At 44.3% G+C, this 19,502-nt stretch overlaps 1 protein-coding gene across 1 annotated transcript in view; it reads left to right on the top strand.

Moving 5' to 3' along the window:
- Window positions 1-19,502, top strand: part of LOC130403229 (zinc finger protein 609-like) — a 103,533-nt gene that overhangs the window by 81,220 nt on the left and 2,811 nt on the right. The window contains exons 4-7 of the mRNA XM_056607480.1: window positions 13,138-13,225; window positions 14,963-17,369; window positions 17,764-18,349; window positions 18,458-18,811. Of these exons, the coding sequence (XP_056463455.1) occupies window positions 13,138-13,225; window positions 14,963-17,369; window positions 17,764-18,349; window positions 18,458-18,811 (3,435 nt within the window). The remainder of the gene's footprint in view (window positions 1-13,137; window positions 13,226-14,962; window positions 17,370-17,763; window positions 18,350-18,457; window positions 18,812-19,502) is intronic.

Raw genomic sequence — 19,502 nt, 5'->3', positions numbered from 1 at the left:
AAATATAAATAATAATAATTCAGCAGCGGCGGTCATATTTCAGCAGCTGCTAGGTGCATGTAGGGGAAACACTGCTATTTAAACCAGTTGGCTTATGCCGCTTTTCCACTGCATGGTACCAGCTCGACACGACTCGACTCAGCTCGCATTTTTTGCGTTTCCACCGCGAAAACATGGTATCTGGTACCTGAAGTGGCTGCTGTTTCTAGTACCGCCTCGCTCTAGGTTCCAAGCGGCTGAGCCGATGCTAAAAGGTGACGTCGGCAGACGGCCGGCCACTGATTGGCTAGAGAGTGTGACGAAGTCACGAGAGCGACATGGCAACCATGCTGGTAATAGCCATAGCAGCGCCGCAGCCAACATATTCCACTTCTTCAACTTCTTCAACATGCCAGCTAATAATAGTAATGTTATCGATGTCCTCCATTGTTGTTATGTGGGTTCTCTCCATGTGTGGGTTGCGTAGGTGTTGTTTGCGTCGCGTACAAAAATACGTCACGGCCCTTTCGCGCAGCCGACCCCGCCCACGTCCAGGAGGTACTATTTGCGGTGGAAAACGACCCGTGCTGCTGCCGTGTCGAGTCGTGTCGAGTCGAGTCGAGCTACATGTGCGGTGGAAAAGCGGCATTAGATATTTCACTATTGTGCCATTTTGATACTTCGAATTAATAGAGGGAAAATAATGTTTTTACCCAAAATGAGGTGTAAAATGTTTTATATTTAACTGATGCTATTAATTAAGTCAATGTTTGCTCAAACCATTGAACTGAAACTGACTTTTGGTACATTGGATGTAAAAACAGCTGGTCAAAGCTGTAATTTGATGGCAAATTACGACTGTAGACATCAACTATAGTATAGTATATAGTATAACTCTAGTATAATTGTCAGAATTTCACAGACTCATCTTAACAAACAAAAACACAATATAACATCTGGTAAAACCTTTAAATGAAAAGTTGGCAGACAGACAACAGCTGCGTTGCAGAAGGGTTCATGTGAGTACGGAAAATGTAAGCAAGGTTATCGCCACCTGATTAGGGCAATTATTTTAACCTAATCTAAAGCACACTAAACAATTTCAGTACCAGACGGTTTCTTACAGTTGCTTGGTGTTGATATGGTCGCTGATGAGATGGCTGTCAACTTTCCAAAGAGTCATCAACGATTATCTGGCATGCTGGTGTTAGAAATGCTAATATTTAATCAAGTTAATAAAACACTTCAGTAGACTGTAATTTTTGTTATTTAGTATTTTGCACTGCACATTGACCTGGGTGAAAACTGGATTTTGATAAGCTGGATGGGTGTTGAAAAACTTTCTATAACCACAGGGCTATGACGTAGTCGTAACATTACAGCACAGCCCGCCTCTTTAAAATAGTTTAAAACATTTCCTAAACCTCACGCCAGCTGGCCAGTGTTCTATGAGCTAAAACAACCCTGTTAACCGATTAAGGGCTAGTAGTTCTGAGATCTTCTGGTCTACTGGCACAGGGATTAAATTGTGTGAGCTAAAGTTTAAATTTTCAGACAGAATTTAATCACCACCCTAATATTTTAATGATTCACATATGACCATGGTATATCCTCACACTTCCTTATGGATTATTATCCATTATTTATACCATGGCCAGTGAACATTTTAGTGTTGATAGGTGTGTATTATTTTCCGATACCAACACTGCTAGATTCTCATCAGTGTTCTACACCAATGCGCAACAATTCCTTAACTCGCATCAGCTAGCCAAGTTTTTTTTTTTGCTAAAATAACCTTTTAACTCACAACAAGCATTCAAGCAACAAGCATTTAACCAAAATAAAGAAACTATATCATCTTCTGGCCAACTGCTAGGGTGCTACTATCTTAAACATGCATGGTACATTTGCGTAAACAGTTACTCAATGTTTTATGAAGAAAATCTATCTTTGTTAAAACAAATTCAAATAACAAAAAGTTTTTGTGCATATGCGACTGTTTAGAATGCTTTTGCGTTGCCAGGTCTTTTCTATTAACTGGAGTCGTAAGGGGGAGGGGAGGTTCTTACTCCATATGAAACTCCTGTTAACTATGGCACTTTGCTGAATCCGTTCCAGGCATTACTGAGACTCATGTATGTTTTATATAGGACCATTTGTGTTTACAGGAGCACAACAAATTGTGTAAGGTATAATCTCTTATTTCTTTGATAACCACCCACCTGGTCATATTTATCCTTTTACATAATTGTTATATAAATATATTCAGAAATAAATGCAATTATTAAATCCATTATTTTAGCATGTCACTTTTCCACATTCCAGAGTTGGGTTGCAGGATTACAGCCCCGGTTTATGGCCCTACTTAAGCTCAAGAATCAGGAGGTGTTCAAGTTTCCCATGTGAAAATGTGTGGCGGTGATGCAGTAGTGATTTGTGGCTCCCTGTGTGTGGCTACACTGACACCAATTCTCTGCACGTTTCCATCTCCCCTCATTCTAGAACCATCCACCACCAGCAAAACACCACAGCACCTTCCCCCTTCCAATTCCCTCTCCCATCCCCCTCACACTGTCTGTGTCACCCACATCACCTCTAAGACCTCTGTCCTACCCACTCTCCGTGTACATGCTCAGGTTTTTTTGATCTTTCTACTCTACTCTTGGCTGTGTGGGGGAGGTTATGGGGGAGAATAGTGAGTGTTCTGAAGGGGGAGGGTAGGGAGGGTGTGTTGGCGCTCAGCCCTGCAGGCGTCAGCCCCCGATTGGTTTATGGCCTCCAGAGCTGTAAAAACCCAGTAGGGCTGCTGGAGTGTACACAACACCCCCGACACACACACCCCTCCTCCTCCTTCCCTCACTTTGAAGCCTGTGTGGTGGAACTCTCTGCTTTCATATGTTGAAGGTCTGCATGGGGGTGTAGTGGTGGGAAGCGGTGCGATAGAAAGCTGTATTCAATGATGTACACACATCGCCTTTAATTACATCGGGAACTGAATGTGCTTTATTTCCTGAGAGGCCACTACCAGTCTGACTACCTACCCTGGCATTCAGCACAGTCCACTGACCAACAAGATGAGGTGTTATCCCCGTCCATCTTCCTAATGCCCATATGCCCTCTTTAACAACCCACCGGGCTGGCTTTCATATTGCAGAAGACCAATTGCTCATTGCGACAGGCTGCACTTCCCTGTGTGCTCGTCCTCTTCCCCCAGAGACCGCAGCAAATGGTCTTCTCTTGAGCGGGGCACAACTGAACCAATGAAAACCAAATGAGGAAATCAAGGCGACTCCAGGCACAGTGCGGGGGGGGAGAAGAAACAATAAGCAGAGGCCCGCCAGACACAGCAGAACGGGGCTGATTAGCGCTGATGTTGAGCAGTCTCCCACTCCGCTCTGCATGACAAGTCTCATACAGAAGTGTGTGTGTGTGTGTGTGTGTGTGTGTGTGTGTGTGTGTGTGTGCACTTCTCCCTTAGAATGCTAAACAGCTGCTTCCCCACCTACTCCTTTTGCTCTTGTGGAAGTAAATGAACAGGCTCCATATAATTGTCTGCGCCTAGCCCGGCGACACCCAATGAAATGGATAAGGACAATAGGGCAATACTGACCATTTCCATAACAGATTTTAATGTAAAAAATAATTCCTTCAATGCAATTATGCATCAGTTTTTAACTATACATTTGTTTAATTCTGCACAGAAAATATGTAACTAAAAAATATCCTGCATAATATCCAACATTATATTGTGGTATATATATATGGACTAGCAAATAATGATTTTTGAATAGTGTCTTTCCTCTAAATAAGATATGGAAATGTTTGTCAGTCAGTCAACTATGGTGACTAGAGTTTAAAGATCCCATGGCATGAAAATGTCTTTTTTTTTTTTTTTTCTAACATTAATATGAGTTCCCCTAGCCTACCTGTGCTCCCCAAGTAGCTAGAAATTCTGCACCGCCTTTGAAATAACGAAGCTCAGACGCGCTGTTTTTGAATTTTCCCCATATGTTGTCATAAGGGGAGAGGCCAACTCCCCTTTCTCTGCCTTGCCAGCCCAGAGAATTTGGCCCGCCAATGAGACAATGAGCTGCGACCGTGGAAGCGCCACATGTGTGTGTGATTACAGAGATGTCGGAGAACCCGACGCAGTCGATTGTGATTCATAATGTCGTCTGGTGGCGCACACAGCTTTTGGCCATGATAATATGTATGATATGATATAGATATCTATGTATTATATGATATTAGTTAGAAATAGAGCTCCAGGACTGTGGTGTTGTACACTTCTTGGTTATTTGGATAACCATTCTGCTGTTGGCGCATAACACGTTGAATCCTCGTCTCTGGTATTTCCACAACAAGACTCGTAGTGGGGGTTATTTCAGCCATGGTTGAGAAGCAATTGGGGGAAAGGAAATTTGGCTTTGACTCCCTGAAGTACATGAACCGCGACATGGAGGAGAAAGGGATTGTTGCCCGCGATCGTCTCCGACTTCAGCCCCACTGCCCGCTGCCAAGGGACCACCGCCTTGGCGCTGCCCTAAGAGCTCCCCGCTGCCGTGGCGGTAGTCCCTCGGCAATCGGAGACAATCGCGGTCAACAATCCCTTTCTCCCCCATGTCGTGGTTCAGTCTACTTCAGATTGATGTGGATGTGGAAGAACCAGAGATTTCGGCGAACCCAACGCAGTGCATAATATCGTCTGGAGGTGCACACAGCTTTTGGCCCTGATAATATATATTATATGATATAGATATCTATGTATAATATGATATTATTTAGATAATAGAGCTCCAATGTGCGACTGGCTCGTAGTGGCTGTAATTCTGCACCACGGCTGAATTGAGGGAACGTCTTCAAATCCTGTGTTAGGAGCCCACTAATATCTATATTAAAGCATCCATAAAATAGCATGCCATCGGACAATTAAAATCAAAAAAATTGGTTACATTCTTAGCCATGTATGGATGGGGAAGATGGTCTAGGATCAGGACAATGGTGGGGGCTGGAAATGTATGGTATTTAGTGAACAGCTCCCTACCACCAATCCTAAGACATAGCAGTAGGTGCTCTTAGGGCCGGCAGACCTGCCTTTAGCATGCTGATACCTCCAAATGTCATCTCTGAAATGCTGGAGATGTTTATTGCTGTTGAAACACTGCCCAGAATGCCTTGGCTCCTACTTGCAGGGCTTGGGGGTCACACCCTTCTGGCTCTGATTTTGCCCCTCTGGCAAAATACTCTAGTTCCATGCCAGTGGCCCCTACCGCGCACACACACACACACACACACACACACACACACACACACACACACACACACACACACACACACACACACACACACACACACACACACACACACACACACACACACACACACACACACACACACACACACACACACACACACACACACACACACACACACACACACACACACACACACACACACACACACACACACACACAGAGAGAGAGAGAGTTGCAGCTAGTTGAGACTTGAAACAAGTATTTTCTCCTCAAGCTGTACTCACTGATTTCCTTCTTCTTTTTTTTTCACGATAAAAGGTATAGGAATACATGAAACTTGAGAAAATAGTTTTTTGCCAAATAGAGTATTCGTGCCGCCTGTACCAGCAAAGAGCTGCCTTCTGCCGCTAGGCTTCTGTGCCCTTTTGAACAGCAAGTATCAAAGGTCTCATTTACCCGCTTCAGGAGTGGGCTGCCTGCTCATTGAATTGGCTATAGCAAATCTCTTGGAGGTATGAATGGCCATACAGGGCTCCAGAGTGCGACCAATTTGGTCGCACATGCGACTCATGTTTTTGGTGAGAAACATGAGTAATACTGTATTACTCATGTTTCTGTATTACTAATACAGTTGTATAGTGCTCTAATCATTTTAGTTTTTAGAACAAAAACTACTGATGTCAATATTTATTAAGAATTGCATATTTAAATTAAAATGCAACTATTTATTTCCTAAATGTTTTCCTCATCACTAAAAACGCTTTGTATTTCCACCAATTAATAGAAAAGTATCGATAGTGGTATCGATAAAGACTCGGATCGTTAAGGAGTATCAAAAATGGTATCGATATCAATAAATATTAATGATCCCCATCCCTACTGTTCCAACCTACCCTACTACTGAGAGTAGTTATTCAGAGAGACTGAATTACCCGCACAAGCCCTTTTATTTGGAAATGTTTTATTTTGCTTAATTTTTTAGCTTGAAATGTTCCATTTCAGCTCAGTGAAAAACTTGAAACACTTGATTTTTATTTTTATATATAATTGTGCTTCAAATAAAGACAAGCATTTCTCTACACCTCATGCTACGTTCCAGGAACACTATTTAGCCTGTAAGTTACGAGCTGGAACTGGGAGTGAATCGGTCTGGTACGAGTTCACGGGTTGTGAGTTGCGGGTTTGTCTGCCGTTCCAGGGCATTTTCACGGGTAGAAGGTTGTGAAAACATGGGTTACGGGTTGCCTGGAACGCCCCATTATTCTTGTTCAAAAATCATTCACATTATATGAAAGTTATGGAGAGCGATAAAAAGGACGGACTGGGGGTCTAAGGTGGACAGGCTTGGGGGGCCTAAGGTAGAGGGGGCCCCAAGGGAAGTTTTGATTATTATTTTTTTTTTTGATTGTTGTTGAAATAGTTTAATAACATTATTAAATGTCATGATGAATAATGATCTAAATAAAAGCTTAGCATATTAGTTTAATCAATTGGTATATCATTGTTAAACGTGAAGACTGCTGTGACTACTCTGTGAACACCCCTTGCAAAAAGCGTCAAATGGTTCAGTTCACACAGCTGATTTCAACGCGAATCGCACCTTGCTTACGCTGAGTCTTTTTTAACTGGATGGAGATGCGGCAATATATCACTCACAGCCACAGTTAAAGAAATTGAAGTCAGGCTCTCAGAAGAGAAAGGTGAAGAAAGACAGGGAGAGAAGACAAAAAGAAGGAAGTCAGGTTCTGACCAACTTCTTTTCTAAGAAAGGTGAGCACAAACGCTTAAACACACAAGATGAAACCCCATTTAACTACCTCCTTTATCGTTGCTAAAACAAACAGACAACCCAAAGCAAGAGAAGACAATAGGCTACACTCATTCAAATGATGAGGCCTTGGTTATTAAGTAAATTGTATGGTAATATTGCAACAGCAGGCTACTGATTTGAAGCAAACAAATATTTAATTAATACTTAGCCGATTTATGCCTTATAGTATTAAATGGACAGTCTTGTGAGGTTCTGTTTTCTTTAATAGTAGCTTAAGTAGGCTGTTGAATTATGGTTAAGTCATAATGGTAAGCTTTGTGATATGTTGGGGTATGGCCCTGGGGGCGGGGGGGGAGGCCCCATCAGGACCTCTTGTATATGGGGCCCAGAATTTCGTGCTACGCCCCTGGTGACTACTAACGCTGCAAACATGTGGGAAGCATACTAATGCTCTTAAAACCGCCTCCAAGTACTGTAAGGGATTTGACATTTTACAAAGGATGTTACTCTTTTCCATGGGAATGACTTGGAATTTTCACACATTTGAGGCTGAAATGAAGCGTGGAAGAATTCTCAACATTTGGAAATCCCTTTTTTTTTAAGGCCAATAAGGGAAAAGCCTTTGTGTATGTATTTTCCACCATTCACTGATGTGTATTTTATTAGACATACATTCATATAAGGCATATGACATTCATCCATAGACAAGCGTGAGGGTTTTTAGACATTTTGGTGTTTTATTTTATATTTCACTGTTGATGTTCTTCTATACAAATGCATTAAGTGATACAATTAAATCAACTTGATAATTAACAAACATACACTAGGCTCTATGTGAATTGACTATATGCATCAAGTCACTGCACAGAACCTCAATACTTTACTCCATGGTTTTAAAACAGTCTTAATATTTACACTGCATTCTTTGGACAAGCTCCCACTCTCGTCACGTGTCACGAATGCAGAGAAGCCCTTTAAGATGGACTGCTTGGAAATGTGCTCACACTTGATTGCTCAAACCTTTCATTTGTCAGCGGCGCTATGATTGCCTACGGCAGCGCCCAGCTACTCTTTGTTTCCAGCCTGTTAGGCCTACCCGATCTTATTTTTCTCATTGTTACTGTCGCGCGTTCCCTCCACAAGCATTGACTAAAATCTGTTTCAGGCTGCAGCACTATGCAAAATCCAACTGTAATGTATAAACTGTTTACTGGGAGATAGCAAACCTCATTAGCAGCAACATTTAAATCAACATCTCACTCTGTGCAAAAGGTCATAATTACCAGTAGCTAAAAGCACTATTCTGTAGTTTGCTTTGATTCAAAGGGATTTCACCTAGACTGTTCATAGTAAATCCTTTGCAAAATGATGGTAAACTCTCGTTTGCAGGAATAATTTTGTTATTCACTCACCAGCCTTAACTGATCTTGTCACATCACATGGAAGACAACAAAGACCCTTTTACAAGGGTCAGTCAGGGAAAATGTTATTAACCCCTTGGCGAAGGCGCTTTGGAGCGGAGCAGAGTTCAGTCAGTGAACCCTTGGCCCCAACAGAGTTGACCAGCAGCAGGGGGCCTCTGATAATGTGGCCCCCGCAACAGACGTAATGGAACACGCCGGCGTTGGAGCGATGCCGTAGCCGCTGACCCATGCAGCAGCCCCCTCACCAGCCCTCCCAGCAGTGGATTTCCCCCTGCTATTAGGCTCTTTATTCAATAATGGTGCACAAGTGCAATGCGGAGTATAGTGTGCAGATTGGTGGGGGTGCCGTTTGTTTGCAGCAGCACTGAAAGGAAATGAGGTGAAATTACAGGCCAATTCCTCATTAACGTGGGCTTCACTCAACCAGCCAGAGTAACCCTAATGAGCTTGAGGTGAAAGAAAATTGAGGTGGGGGGCAGGGGTTGATCGGAGCTGGGAACAGGGCTTTATTTTTCATACCCAATCCCCCCCACCCAAGGCAACCTTGTTGCCACCACCCACGAGCCCACCCACTGTAAACAAACCCTAACTGAACTTGGTGGAAACTTTTTTTTCTTTCCGCTTTTTTGTGTTTTTTTTTTTTCTGACCTAGTCTGTGCCAACTGTTCAAACAAACAGATGCCAAGCGGAGACGGATCACAGGGGCACTTATCGTCCCTGCGTTTAAACAGATAATCTATGGGATAACTGCTCAGTGCTAAGTTTTACTCCACCTCAATCTCACACAGGGAAATCAGTTTGGTGCGTCCTGCAGTTTTGACATTAACATCTTTCTCCTGTCTAGAACCTCAGTAACCTGAAAACCTTCAACAAAATCTTTATGGCGTATAAAATATCACCTACTGAGTTGATTAAACTATGAGGATTTAATGATGAAAAATACAAAGAAAGCACCAGCCTAAGCAGAGACCTCCCATCCTTGATTAATAAAAAGACAATGTTGCCTGCTGCAAAATATTAGTATTTTTTTTATGTATATAGGGAGCAAGTCACCACCCACATTTTCAAACGTATGCAGCTCATAACCATATGACAGTCTCCAGAGCTGCCTAGTGGTCAAATCTGTAAAGTGCTTTTTTTCTTTTTTGGATTGTTGTAGAAAAAACATCTGCCATGAAGATACTAAGGACTTATATCACATTGAGAAAATCTCCACAAAATATTATGAAATGATATCATTACCTTTAATATTTTATACACACGGGTGATAATTGTAAGGCCTAAACATTTAATGAAGCCTCCACTCCCCAAATGATGACATGCAGGTCGACACCTATTACTTAGGGTATGATAGGTCTCTAGTGAACGGGGTTGAGCAATTAAGGAACACCATAATTTAGGCAGCTGGTTTTTTGACATATTTCTCATAAATAGGGTCAGATATTCTCGATATAATTTCCATCCAGGTACTATTGGTTGGTTTGTTTTAGGATACTAGTATTAAATGTATCAGTGCAAGTTAATTGAGATTAAACATACTGACATTGAAGCACAGAAGTAAAATATAAATTTTCTAATTGTACAGTTGTGCCAGTTATGGCATCTAAAAGTCTTTCACTATTCAACGAAACCCAAACCTATAATGGCCTAATGAGGACATCTGCTAAAGGCTATGTTGTGGAAATGTTCCAGTCCAATTTCATGGAGCTTGCATTGGGCAAAGTGTAATCCAATTAATATCAAAGACTTTACCGTGATGTTAAAGCTATACCTTTGACCCATCATTATCTTCAAGCTCACTTTTTGCTGAAAAGGGATACCGTACATTTATTTTTCACGAGTCTATGTGAATCAGAATATATTATTCTGACAGTTCTACATTTCTGAATAGAAAACATGTGTGTGTATTGGCTACTCAGATCAAAGGCTGATCCCTGGTTAACACCATATGGTGAGAATGTTGAATATAAATTAGGATGGGGTAGGGGGAAAACAAGGTTTATTTTCGTTCTTTTTTTACCAAAAAGCTATTTCAAGGTTGGACATGAAATAACGGAATGCTATCTTGTAAAATGCCCTGGGATTTGCTCCACTTGTGGCAAGGGGAAGCAATACAGGTAAGATCCTGAGCAACATGACAGGCTAGTCATTAATGCCTTGATTTTCATCTCAGCACTACCAGCTGCCAGAGCCATTTTGTCTTAGTGTGACTGGAGAGTAAAGGAGGGAGGGGGGCTTAGCCGGGAAAGGCATTTCAGAAACAGGCTAGGGTCCTTTAAATGTTATGCTGCGTTTCCACCGGTGGTTGCGCTTCGGCCCAGCACGCCTTGGCCCAGAAGGGAAGGTGCGGTTTGGCCCAGCTCAGTTACGGCCCGTGCTTCCACCGCCGACAGAACCCTTATGGTAGGGCAGGGTTTGAGCCGGATGGCGATAGCAGCGGCAGCTACGTAAACATCGTGACCTCATAGCAGCCCCACACAGTGTAGTCTGCTAATAAATCCAAGGATAGAGAAGAACGTGACACAATGAACAAAGAACCACAATGTAGGACGTCCAAGAAGGATGTCAAACTTTTGCGTGACATTATCTTCAATAAAGTAAGCGTTCGCCGTTGTCCAGAAATACTTTCCGGGTACTGTGTTTGTTTGTTTGCCATTATCCCCCTGTCGCACGGAAGGAACGATTCAGCCGACGATTCAACAGACGCCGTGTGTAGCTTGAACTTGTTGGCACCCTTTCAGACGTCTCAGTACCCCAACGGAGGAGTACTGCGAGACGAGTACGGCTCAGTCCGGACCCCGCCCACTTTGGCGCCATTACAGAAAGCTTGACTTCTTGGCCTCTCGTGTACCCTCCACACACACACACACACACACACACACACACACACACACACACACACACACACACACACACACACACACACACACACACACACACACACACACACACACACACACACACACACACACACACAGAGATCCTTCCCCTTTTGATCTGGTTGATAGTTTGCACAAGGGACATGGATGCAGTGACTGGGCTTGTCGCCTAGTGTCAGTTGTTCTGGTTAAAGCTTTATAAATGCCCTGTGTATGCCATGGCTGAAAAGTGACTTCATCTGTGGGGGGAATTAGATGGTATGTTCTGCTGTTGAAAAGAGGAGAGGGAGAGAAGGGGAGAGAGAGAGAGAGAGAGAGAGAATATGTGGTGAGCCAGGAAGATTTCCTGAGCTAATAAAATGCTTGGAGGAACAAGGGCTGCCAGCAAGCATTCCTGTGCCATTAGATAAGTCGGCTGACTGCAGCCTCTGGTTTTCTCTGCAGTGCCTGAGTAGCATCTAGAGGTCACCTCTGGGAGAGTGGGGGTTTTAATACATTTAGAAGGTCAAAAGTGTAGGTGCCTCTACCCTTCTTTAAATTAAATGTAATACCTTTATGTCACAAAAGAGCCATTTGTATTTGTCTGACCACTTGGTAAAAGCTACACTGCACGTGGCACAGTCTGTTGAAGTCGCTCTTCAATAAGAATGCAAGGATAGACCATGCATGCAGAGATATACTCATTCTCAATGACTACTTGCAAATTCACACCAGCCACAATACCCATCACACATTTCAACTGATCAATTATTATTATTATTATTATTATTTCCGCAGTCCAGGCAAGGTCATGTACTGCGTCAGGTTCAGCGCTTCAAGGCGGTGCCTTAAGCAAAAACACTTAAGCTGCTCTTTGCATGGGCACTCAATTCAATGGATTTTTATTCTCCATGACTTTGGCATTTATGGTTCAATATGTTTTTATTTTGTTTTTTATGTATGGTTGAACTGATTGCTATGTGTGGCATTCTTCTTGTCTTCACCCTTTCCATGCTTTCTTATGTCATATAGAGGACGGTAACAAAGGAAAAACAATTTCTCCTTACATCGCTTTCCTTCAGAGATTGGTTCTCCAGGCTTTGTTTTATTTAAATGGCTAGGAGGCTCTGTGAATATTCTCCTGTAACCTTGCTGTGATCAGTCTGAGTAGGACCTGCTGCCAGTGTCTGATATGTCTGGAGAAATTCTAAGCAAGGTCTCCACTTCCTGTATAAGTCCATGGTGTCCCCACATATTCAGTGCGCATAGAGCATGAGTCGATTTGCTTCAGGAATAGGTTTAAAAAACATGGCTTGTTGCCGTGTTTGTGGTTAATCACCTAAATGTATATTTTGGGGAAGAAGTGTGCAGTTGCTGATGACATCATTATCCACCCAATTGTCATTGTAAAAAATGTATACGTTTCTGCCATCTCTGACCAACAAAAACAATAGTATGTTATTCAACAAACTTTTGAGGAGTAGGGGCTTGTGGAGTAGGGCTGGGCGATTAATCGAATTTTGATCTCGAGATTTTAGGAGATTTTAGCGTCAAACGATCACAAAACTGTACATTATTTTAGGTTTGAACATTTTATGTTTGACCATTTTTTGTATTTTTTTAAGTTCTCAGTTACCAAGTGTTTTTAGGAGAGACATGCTGAATAAATACATCATGTTTTCAAACTCAAAAATAATCGTTTGAATAATCGTGATTACAATATTGACCAAAATAATCGTGATTATGATTTTTTCCATAACCGAGCAGCCCTAATGTGGAGCACTGTGAGTCTGCCGGGTGTATGACTTGCCTTTTGTATTTGTATTCATAAGAGACTATTTTCTTCACAGGGATGCTGGTTGTCAACGTGACTTGGAGGAACAAGACGTATGTGGGCACTTTGTTGGACTGCACACGACATGATTGGGCTCCCCCCAGGTAAAGATCTACCGACGGTTATGTTTTATAATTCGTTCTTTGTAAATTAGCTGGACATTTCATCATAAATATGTGATACACACGATGATGCAGCACCTACTTGTGCCTCTCAATATGTGTTGGGGTGCCACTTCACATTGCTGCTGGTTGGAAAATGGAGCTACCTTCAGGGATTTTCACAGCTTCTGCGCCTTAGAAAGAATTTACTGTCACGCAGAGTAGTTTCAAATGTCAGGGTGTGAAAAAGAGTATTGCTACATGGCTGCCATCAATCATCAATTCTATTTTCTTTATCCAAGCTGTCACTTGGTCTCCAACCTCATAAAAAAGAGCATCCCATGATATGAATCAGAGAAGCGTTCACAGCTTGTGGATGTAGCCTCCAGTTGCTCTCTGCCCATGTGTAGTGGGGCTTACCTTTGTCCATGCTAGTCTTTATCTCCATTCAGGGGAAACGGCACACACTGCTTGCTGGCAAACTGCTGACGTCCCCGGAGGAAGTGATAGAAATAGAAAACTCCCCTAACAAGCCAGATTCTGAAATCCAATTATTGTGCTAATAGCTTTTCCTCAACATGCTATCAGATTCCCCATCTCATAGAGATGTTTTTAGATCATCTGGGTGGGGGCTTACATTTTTTATAATTCCTGCATGCGTCTTTTATTTTAATGCTAAGACTGCAGATTGTGCAGAATGGATTGGATCCATTTTCCAAACCCTGGAATATAGAAAATAATGCCTGTTCAGTGTCTGTGTAAACGCTTGTACTAAAAAACAATTGCTGAATGCAGTACAAACAATAATCAATATTACAGCAGAGCTAATGGCAGGCACAAGCAGTACCCGGACGATTTTAGCAATCACTGCTTCTCTGAGTGAGGTTTGTGAGGCTTTATTTGCACCAAGATACAGTTTGCAGCATGACTACATTAGGGACACAATATGAATAATTCAGAAAGCTTTCAGCAGACTGAATATAAACTCTGGCTTGCAATGAGTAATGAGTCTAAATTCCTGCACCACTGTCAGACTATGGATGTATTCCCATTCCCCTGCTAGGGCTCAAATTGTTTGGAGAGGCATGTAGGGGAGTCTGTGACTCATCCTTGTTACAGATTGCTAACCTTCACTGCTGTTTGGCAAGATAATAACATTACAATTAAAGAAACATGGGGCCTGACTGCTATTTTTAAGAATTGTAATTATCTAGTGATCAGAAAGCACATTGATTTCTCACAACGTTGTGTTGTGTGGTCTAGCTAATGTCAGTATTTATTGGGAAATGAAGAGGTTTTTTTTAGTGCTGCTTGGTCGGTTTTTTTTTTTTTTTTTTGTCGAGGGAGGTATTGTGGTGTACGGTGATGGATACAGTTGAGAGTGCACTAAATGTCAGATTGTCATCTCTGGGAGGATTTTCGAAAGAGACAAAGTAAGTTTGTCAATGCTTTAAGCTGCATTTGGATAAAGAACAGATACTACGTAGGTGGGCAAAAATAAGAAAAGAGTACATGAAAGAAAACAGGAAACCTAAACAGTGTTATCTATCATGGCCAAAAATAATAATTATGGCGAAACCGCATTCTACCTTCTGTAGTGGTAAAGCCAACCCAATACTTGACATAAAATCTTTGGAAATAATTTTGTTAAAAATATCCAACATTTCTGAATCAATATAGGAAAATGTTTAAATGTTTTTGGTTATATAGCTGACTGATGTCTTTTTCTTCCTCGCCTAGGTTCTGTGAATCTCCCACAAGTGACCTGGAGATGAGAAACGGCCGAGGTCGGGGCAAGAGGATGAGACCCAATAGCAACACCCCCATTAATGAGAACAGCAACTCCTCCGACAACAAAGGCACCAACAACAAAACACGCGCAGCCTCTAACAGTAAGGGCAGGAGGGGCAGCCAGACACCGTCAGATCGCCGCACGCCACCCAACCCCAACACAGAGGACATCAAGGCTAGTCCCTCCTCAGCTGGGAAACGCAAGACCAAACCCACCTCTGATATGGAGCCCAACTCCAGCTCTGAGGACACGAAAGGCAACAAGCGTATGCGGACTAACTCTAACAGCGGGGCAATAGGGCCCAGCGGTCTCCCCATCCCTTCCATTAAGACTGAGCCCCTGCCCCCTCCCCTGGACCGCAGTTGTCCTTCTCCCGTTCTTATCGACTGCCCACATCCAAACTGCAACAAGAAGTACAAGCACATTAATGGTCTCAAGTACCACCAAGCACGGGCCCACAACGATGACGACATCAAGTTGGACATGGATGGGGACAGTGAATATGGAGAGGACTCCACCCTCCATCCGGAGCCAGGGAACTGCAACGGGGCCTCTATCTCCCAGAAAGCCTGCTTGTCTCCAGCACGTTCAGTCACCCCAAAGGGAAGGGGGTTTGATGCTCAGAGTCCCTCCCCATCCCCTGGGAAGTTTGGCTCAAAGCAGAGTAAAAAGAAAATGGCTGAAACGGATCCAGAAGCTGCTGGCACACCAATGGATGGGTGCGAAGATGGAACCTGCCTTACTGATGAAGCCAGTAATGATGGCTCGGATGACAAAAGAGGCGTAGACAGGTCAAAGAAGACTGGCAGTGGCTCTAAGGCTGAAAAAATGGCTCAGAAAAATATGAAGTCACCCCGACCTCTTGGCCCCGTAGCCATGGCAACACAGCAGATATATTCCTTTCCTCCTGGAAACCCAAACACCCCCCCTGGCCTGACCCCCATGATGCAGGGCGTCCCCAAGAGCCCCCAAATGAAAGGTACACAGCCCAAGCCCCCTGCCATTGGAGATCCAGCCTCCAGCACCACCAAGAAGAAGAAAGAGAAGAAGAAGAAAGAAGGGGGAAAGGAGGCTGACAGCCCTAAGCCTCCGGGAAAGAGTGGCAAAATGGAGGAAGGCAAGCTTGACTGCCCTGACCAGGGGAATAAGGGCGAGGGACTCCTCAATGGCTCCTCAGATCCCCATCAAAGTCGCCTTGCTAGCATAAAGGCGGAGGCCGACAAGATATACAGTTTCTCCGACAATGCCCCCAGTCCCTCTATTGGTGTAGCCAGTCGGAACGATGGCAGTGGGATGCCACAGCCTCTCACACCACTCCATGTGGCAACACAAAATGGCGCTGACAATTCCTCAGTCAAAACAAACAGTCCGGCATATTCGGATATCTCCGATGCTGGCGAGGACGGTGAGGGAAAGGTTGAAGGCGCCAAAGTCAAGACAGAAGAACAGAGTGTTCGGGAGGGTGCCAAAAAAGCCCTGTTTCCCAACCAGACACCCAACAAAGATTCACCTTACTATGCTGGCTATGATAATTATTACTCACCAAACTATGTAAATCCTAATCCCAGTGGACCAAATCCCGTCCTCCAGTTGGGCGAGGAACACATAAAAATCAAAAGGGAGGAAGACCAAGACCAAGGGGATGAGAAGGTGAAGGTTGAAGCTCTTGAAGAGCGCAAGGCTGACAGCATCTCTGGGCAACAGCAGCAGCAACAACAACAACAACAACAACAACAACTACAGCAGCAGCAGCAGCAACACCAACAACTTCAACAGCAGCAGCAGCAGCAGCAGCAGCAGCAACAACAGCAGCAGCAACAGCAGCAGCAGCAACCCTCTGTCATCCAGCAGCGCTCCAACATGTACATGCAACCACTGTACTACAACCAGTATGCCTACGTCCCCCCGTACGCATACCATCCCGACCAGGCTTATCATAACCACTTACTCAACACTAACCCCGCCTACCGACAGCAGTACGAGGAACGGCAGCGGCAAATGGCAGAGCAGCACCGTGCTGCAGAGAAGAAGTCAGATGCCGCTATAAAAGAGCGAGAGGCCTCCATGAAGGACGAATGGAAGCAAAAGGGCCCCGTGCCTCCAAGCCTTTCCAAAGCCCCCAGTCAATCAGACCAGGTCAAGCTACCACAGCCCCCCGGCAAGTCCCGGGACTCTCCCTCTGAACTTTCATCAAAATCCATGTCGGCGATGAAGGGAGAGGACTCAAAGTCCCAGCAGGTTGAAGGGCTGAAGATGAAGCTGAGTGAGGGCAGCCACCACGGGAAGGAGGACACCAAGCAGGGCCTCGAACCGAGGGGACAGCCAGGGATGGAGCAGTCCATGTGGTACAGACAGGTGGGTGACAGACCTTTTGAGGAAGTAACAAATATGAAATATCGAGTAGATATACATCCTTTCGACGGAATGCAAGGTAACCAGCTCCACTGCAGTGAGGATATAAAGTGGCTAACTAGCCTATAGTCAGGAGACATTTTATCTGTTGCTTGGCAACATCTTCAAGAGTCCTGAAGGCGCAATGGTATTTTAAGCGGTTGTCTCTCATATCTCTAATTACTTGTTGAGACGGCCTTTGTTAAACTGGTGCAATACACAAAATGGCACTTAACTGTAAAATTGTCTTAGTCTTAGTCATTTGGTTATAAATGGTTATAAATTGAGCTTATATTTATACAGGGATCACATACATCATTTGGCTTAACATTGGGTGTTGATCTTCTCCATGATTCAGTACCCTGACAGCCAGAAGCCCCACTCTGAAGAGGAGCAGCAGCAACAACAGCAACAGCAACAGCAGCAGCAACAGCAGCAGCAACAGCAGCAGCAACAGCAGCAGCAGCAGCAGCAACAGCAGCAGCAGCAACAGCAGCAACAGCAGCAGCAGCAGCAGCAACAGCAGCAGCAGCAGCAGCAACAGCAGCAGCAGCAACAGCAGCAGCAGCAGCAACAACAACAACAACAACAACAACAACAGCAACAACAGCAGCAGCAGCCCCGGTGGAAGGACGAGAGGGACAGAGAGCGGGACCGTGATCGCAAAATTAAGGACGACCGCCCAAGGCCCAAGGACCCTAGTGGTGGCCCCAAAGAGGAGGGCAAAGAGGGGGGAGGTGACCCCCGCATCTCCTCTGAGGACCACCGGGCCATGGGCAAAGACCCACCAATGCGCACCAATGCCCACATGCAGTTCTCATCCCCACTTGCACAGCACCAGGGCTACATGCCTTACATGCATGGCTACCCATACGGGCAGGGCTACGACCCCAGTCACCCAGGGTACCGGGGCATTCCACCCGTCATGATGCAGAATTACCCAGGTATTGAAAATACAATAAGAAAAACAATCTCTACAACTCTACAGCTTGTTTTCAATTATTTTATTTGATATGTTTGTAATGATTAATTATAATTATTTCCATTGCCAGGTTCTTACATACCTGCAGGTTACCCGTTTTCCCCATATGGGGTCAAAATAGCGGGAGGCGAGGAGGGCGGCGACAAGTTGCGTGCCAGCCCCACCGTCACCAAGTCAGCCACGGACTCTAAAGCCCTGGACATCCTGCATCAGCATGCCAGCCAGTACAAGAGCAAGTCGCCCACGGTGGGCGACAAAGCCTCCCACGAGAGGGGGGAGCGGGATCAGGAGCGAGGGATGGGGACAGAGCGGGAGAGAGACGCAGATCGCCCGCGCTCCTCGCCCTCCCAACGCATCATGCCCTCCCACCACCACCTGGCCTACCCGCTTCTCTCGGGACAATATGACCTGTCTTACGCCACCGGTGAGTGCTACACCCACACACACCTGCTTAGATGTTGGATCGCCTACATGGAATTATGTTCTGACGTTTGTTGGCCCAAAGTGTCTATGCTCATTTATTATAGGATAACCATTCTATGCATACAGATCTTTTTGTTATATTGTGCACATCGAATGGGACATTGTTTTATGTATTGCACAAGAAGATCCTTTTAAACAGTGCATGATGATGGGGCTTTTTGCAAAGGAATGTATAACTGCCCGTCTAAGAAAAATGGTGACACCGCCTCAGAGACTGATGTGGACGATAAGATGAAACTACTGAGATGGACAACAGTGCCGTCAGCTAAACGGCCAAACAAGAGGAGGGCACAAAGCAGACAGTCACGTGCATTAACAATGCTGCAAGGGAAGTCCATTACAGAGCACCGAGGCGTATAAATCTGAGCAGCGTTATTGAGCAGACCATTTTTTGTCCCGCCCCCTGACACAGGGGAATGCTTTTCTCTCCTGTTAGTTTTTAATTGAATTTGAACCAAAGTCAAATGCCTCTGATACTCTATCCTGATGGTAGAGTGGTAGTTGTAGATTTTTGTTAGACGTAACCTGTAAAGAGGCTTAGCCAAACAAAGCCCTCACTGCGACGCATCAAGCAAACACCATGTGCAGTGCAGCACTTAGCCACTCGGCTCATCTGTTCTAAGCAGGTCTTC

Source organism: Gadus chalcogrammus, chromosome 14 (genome assembly GCF_026213295.1).
Source record: "Gadus chalcogrammus isolate NIFS_2021 chromosome 14, NIFS_Gcha_1.0, whole genome shotgun sequence".
Taxonomy (NCBI): domain Eukaryota; kingdom Metazoa; phylum Chordata; class Actinopteri; order Gadiformes; family Gadidae; genus Gadus; species Gadus chalcogrammus.
The sequence above is the reverse complement of the archived record's forward strand: the minus strand, read 5'-3'. Positions and strand labels throughout refer to the sequence as shown.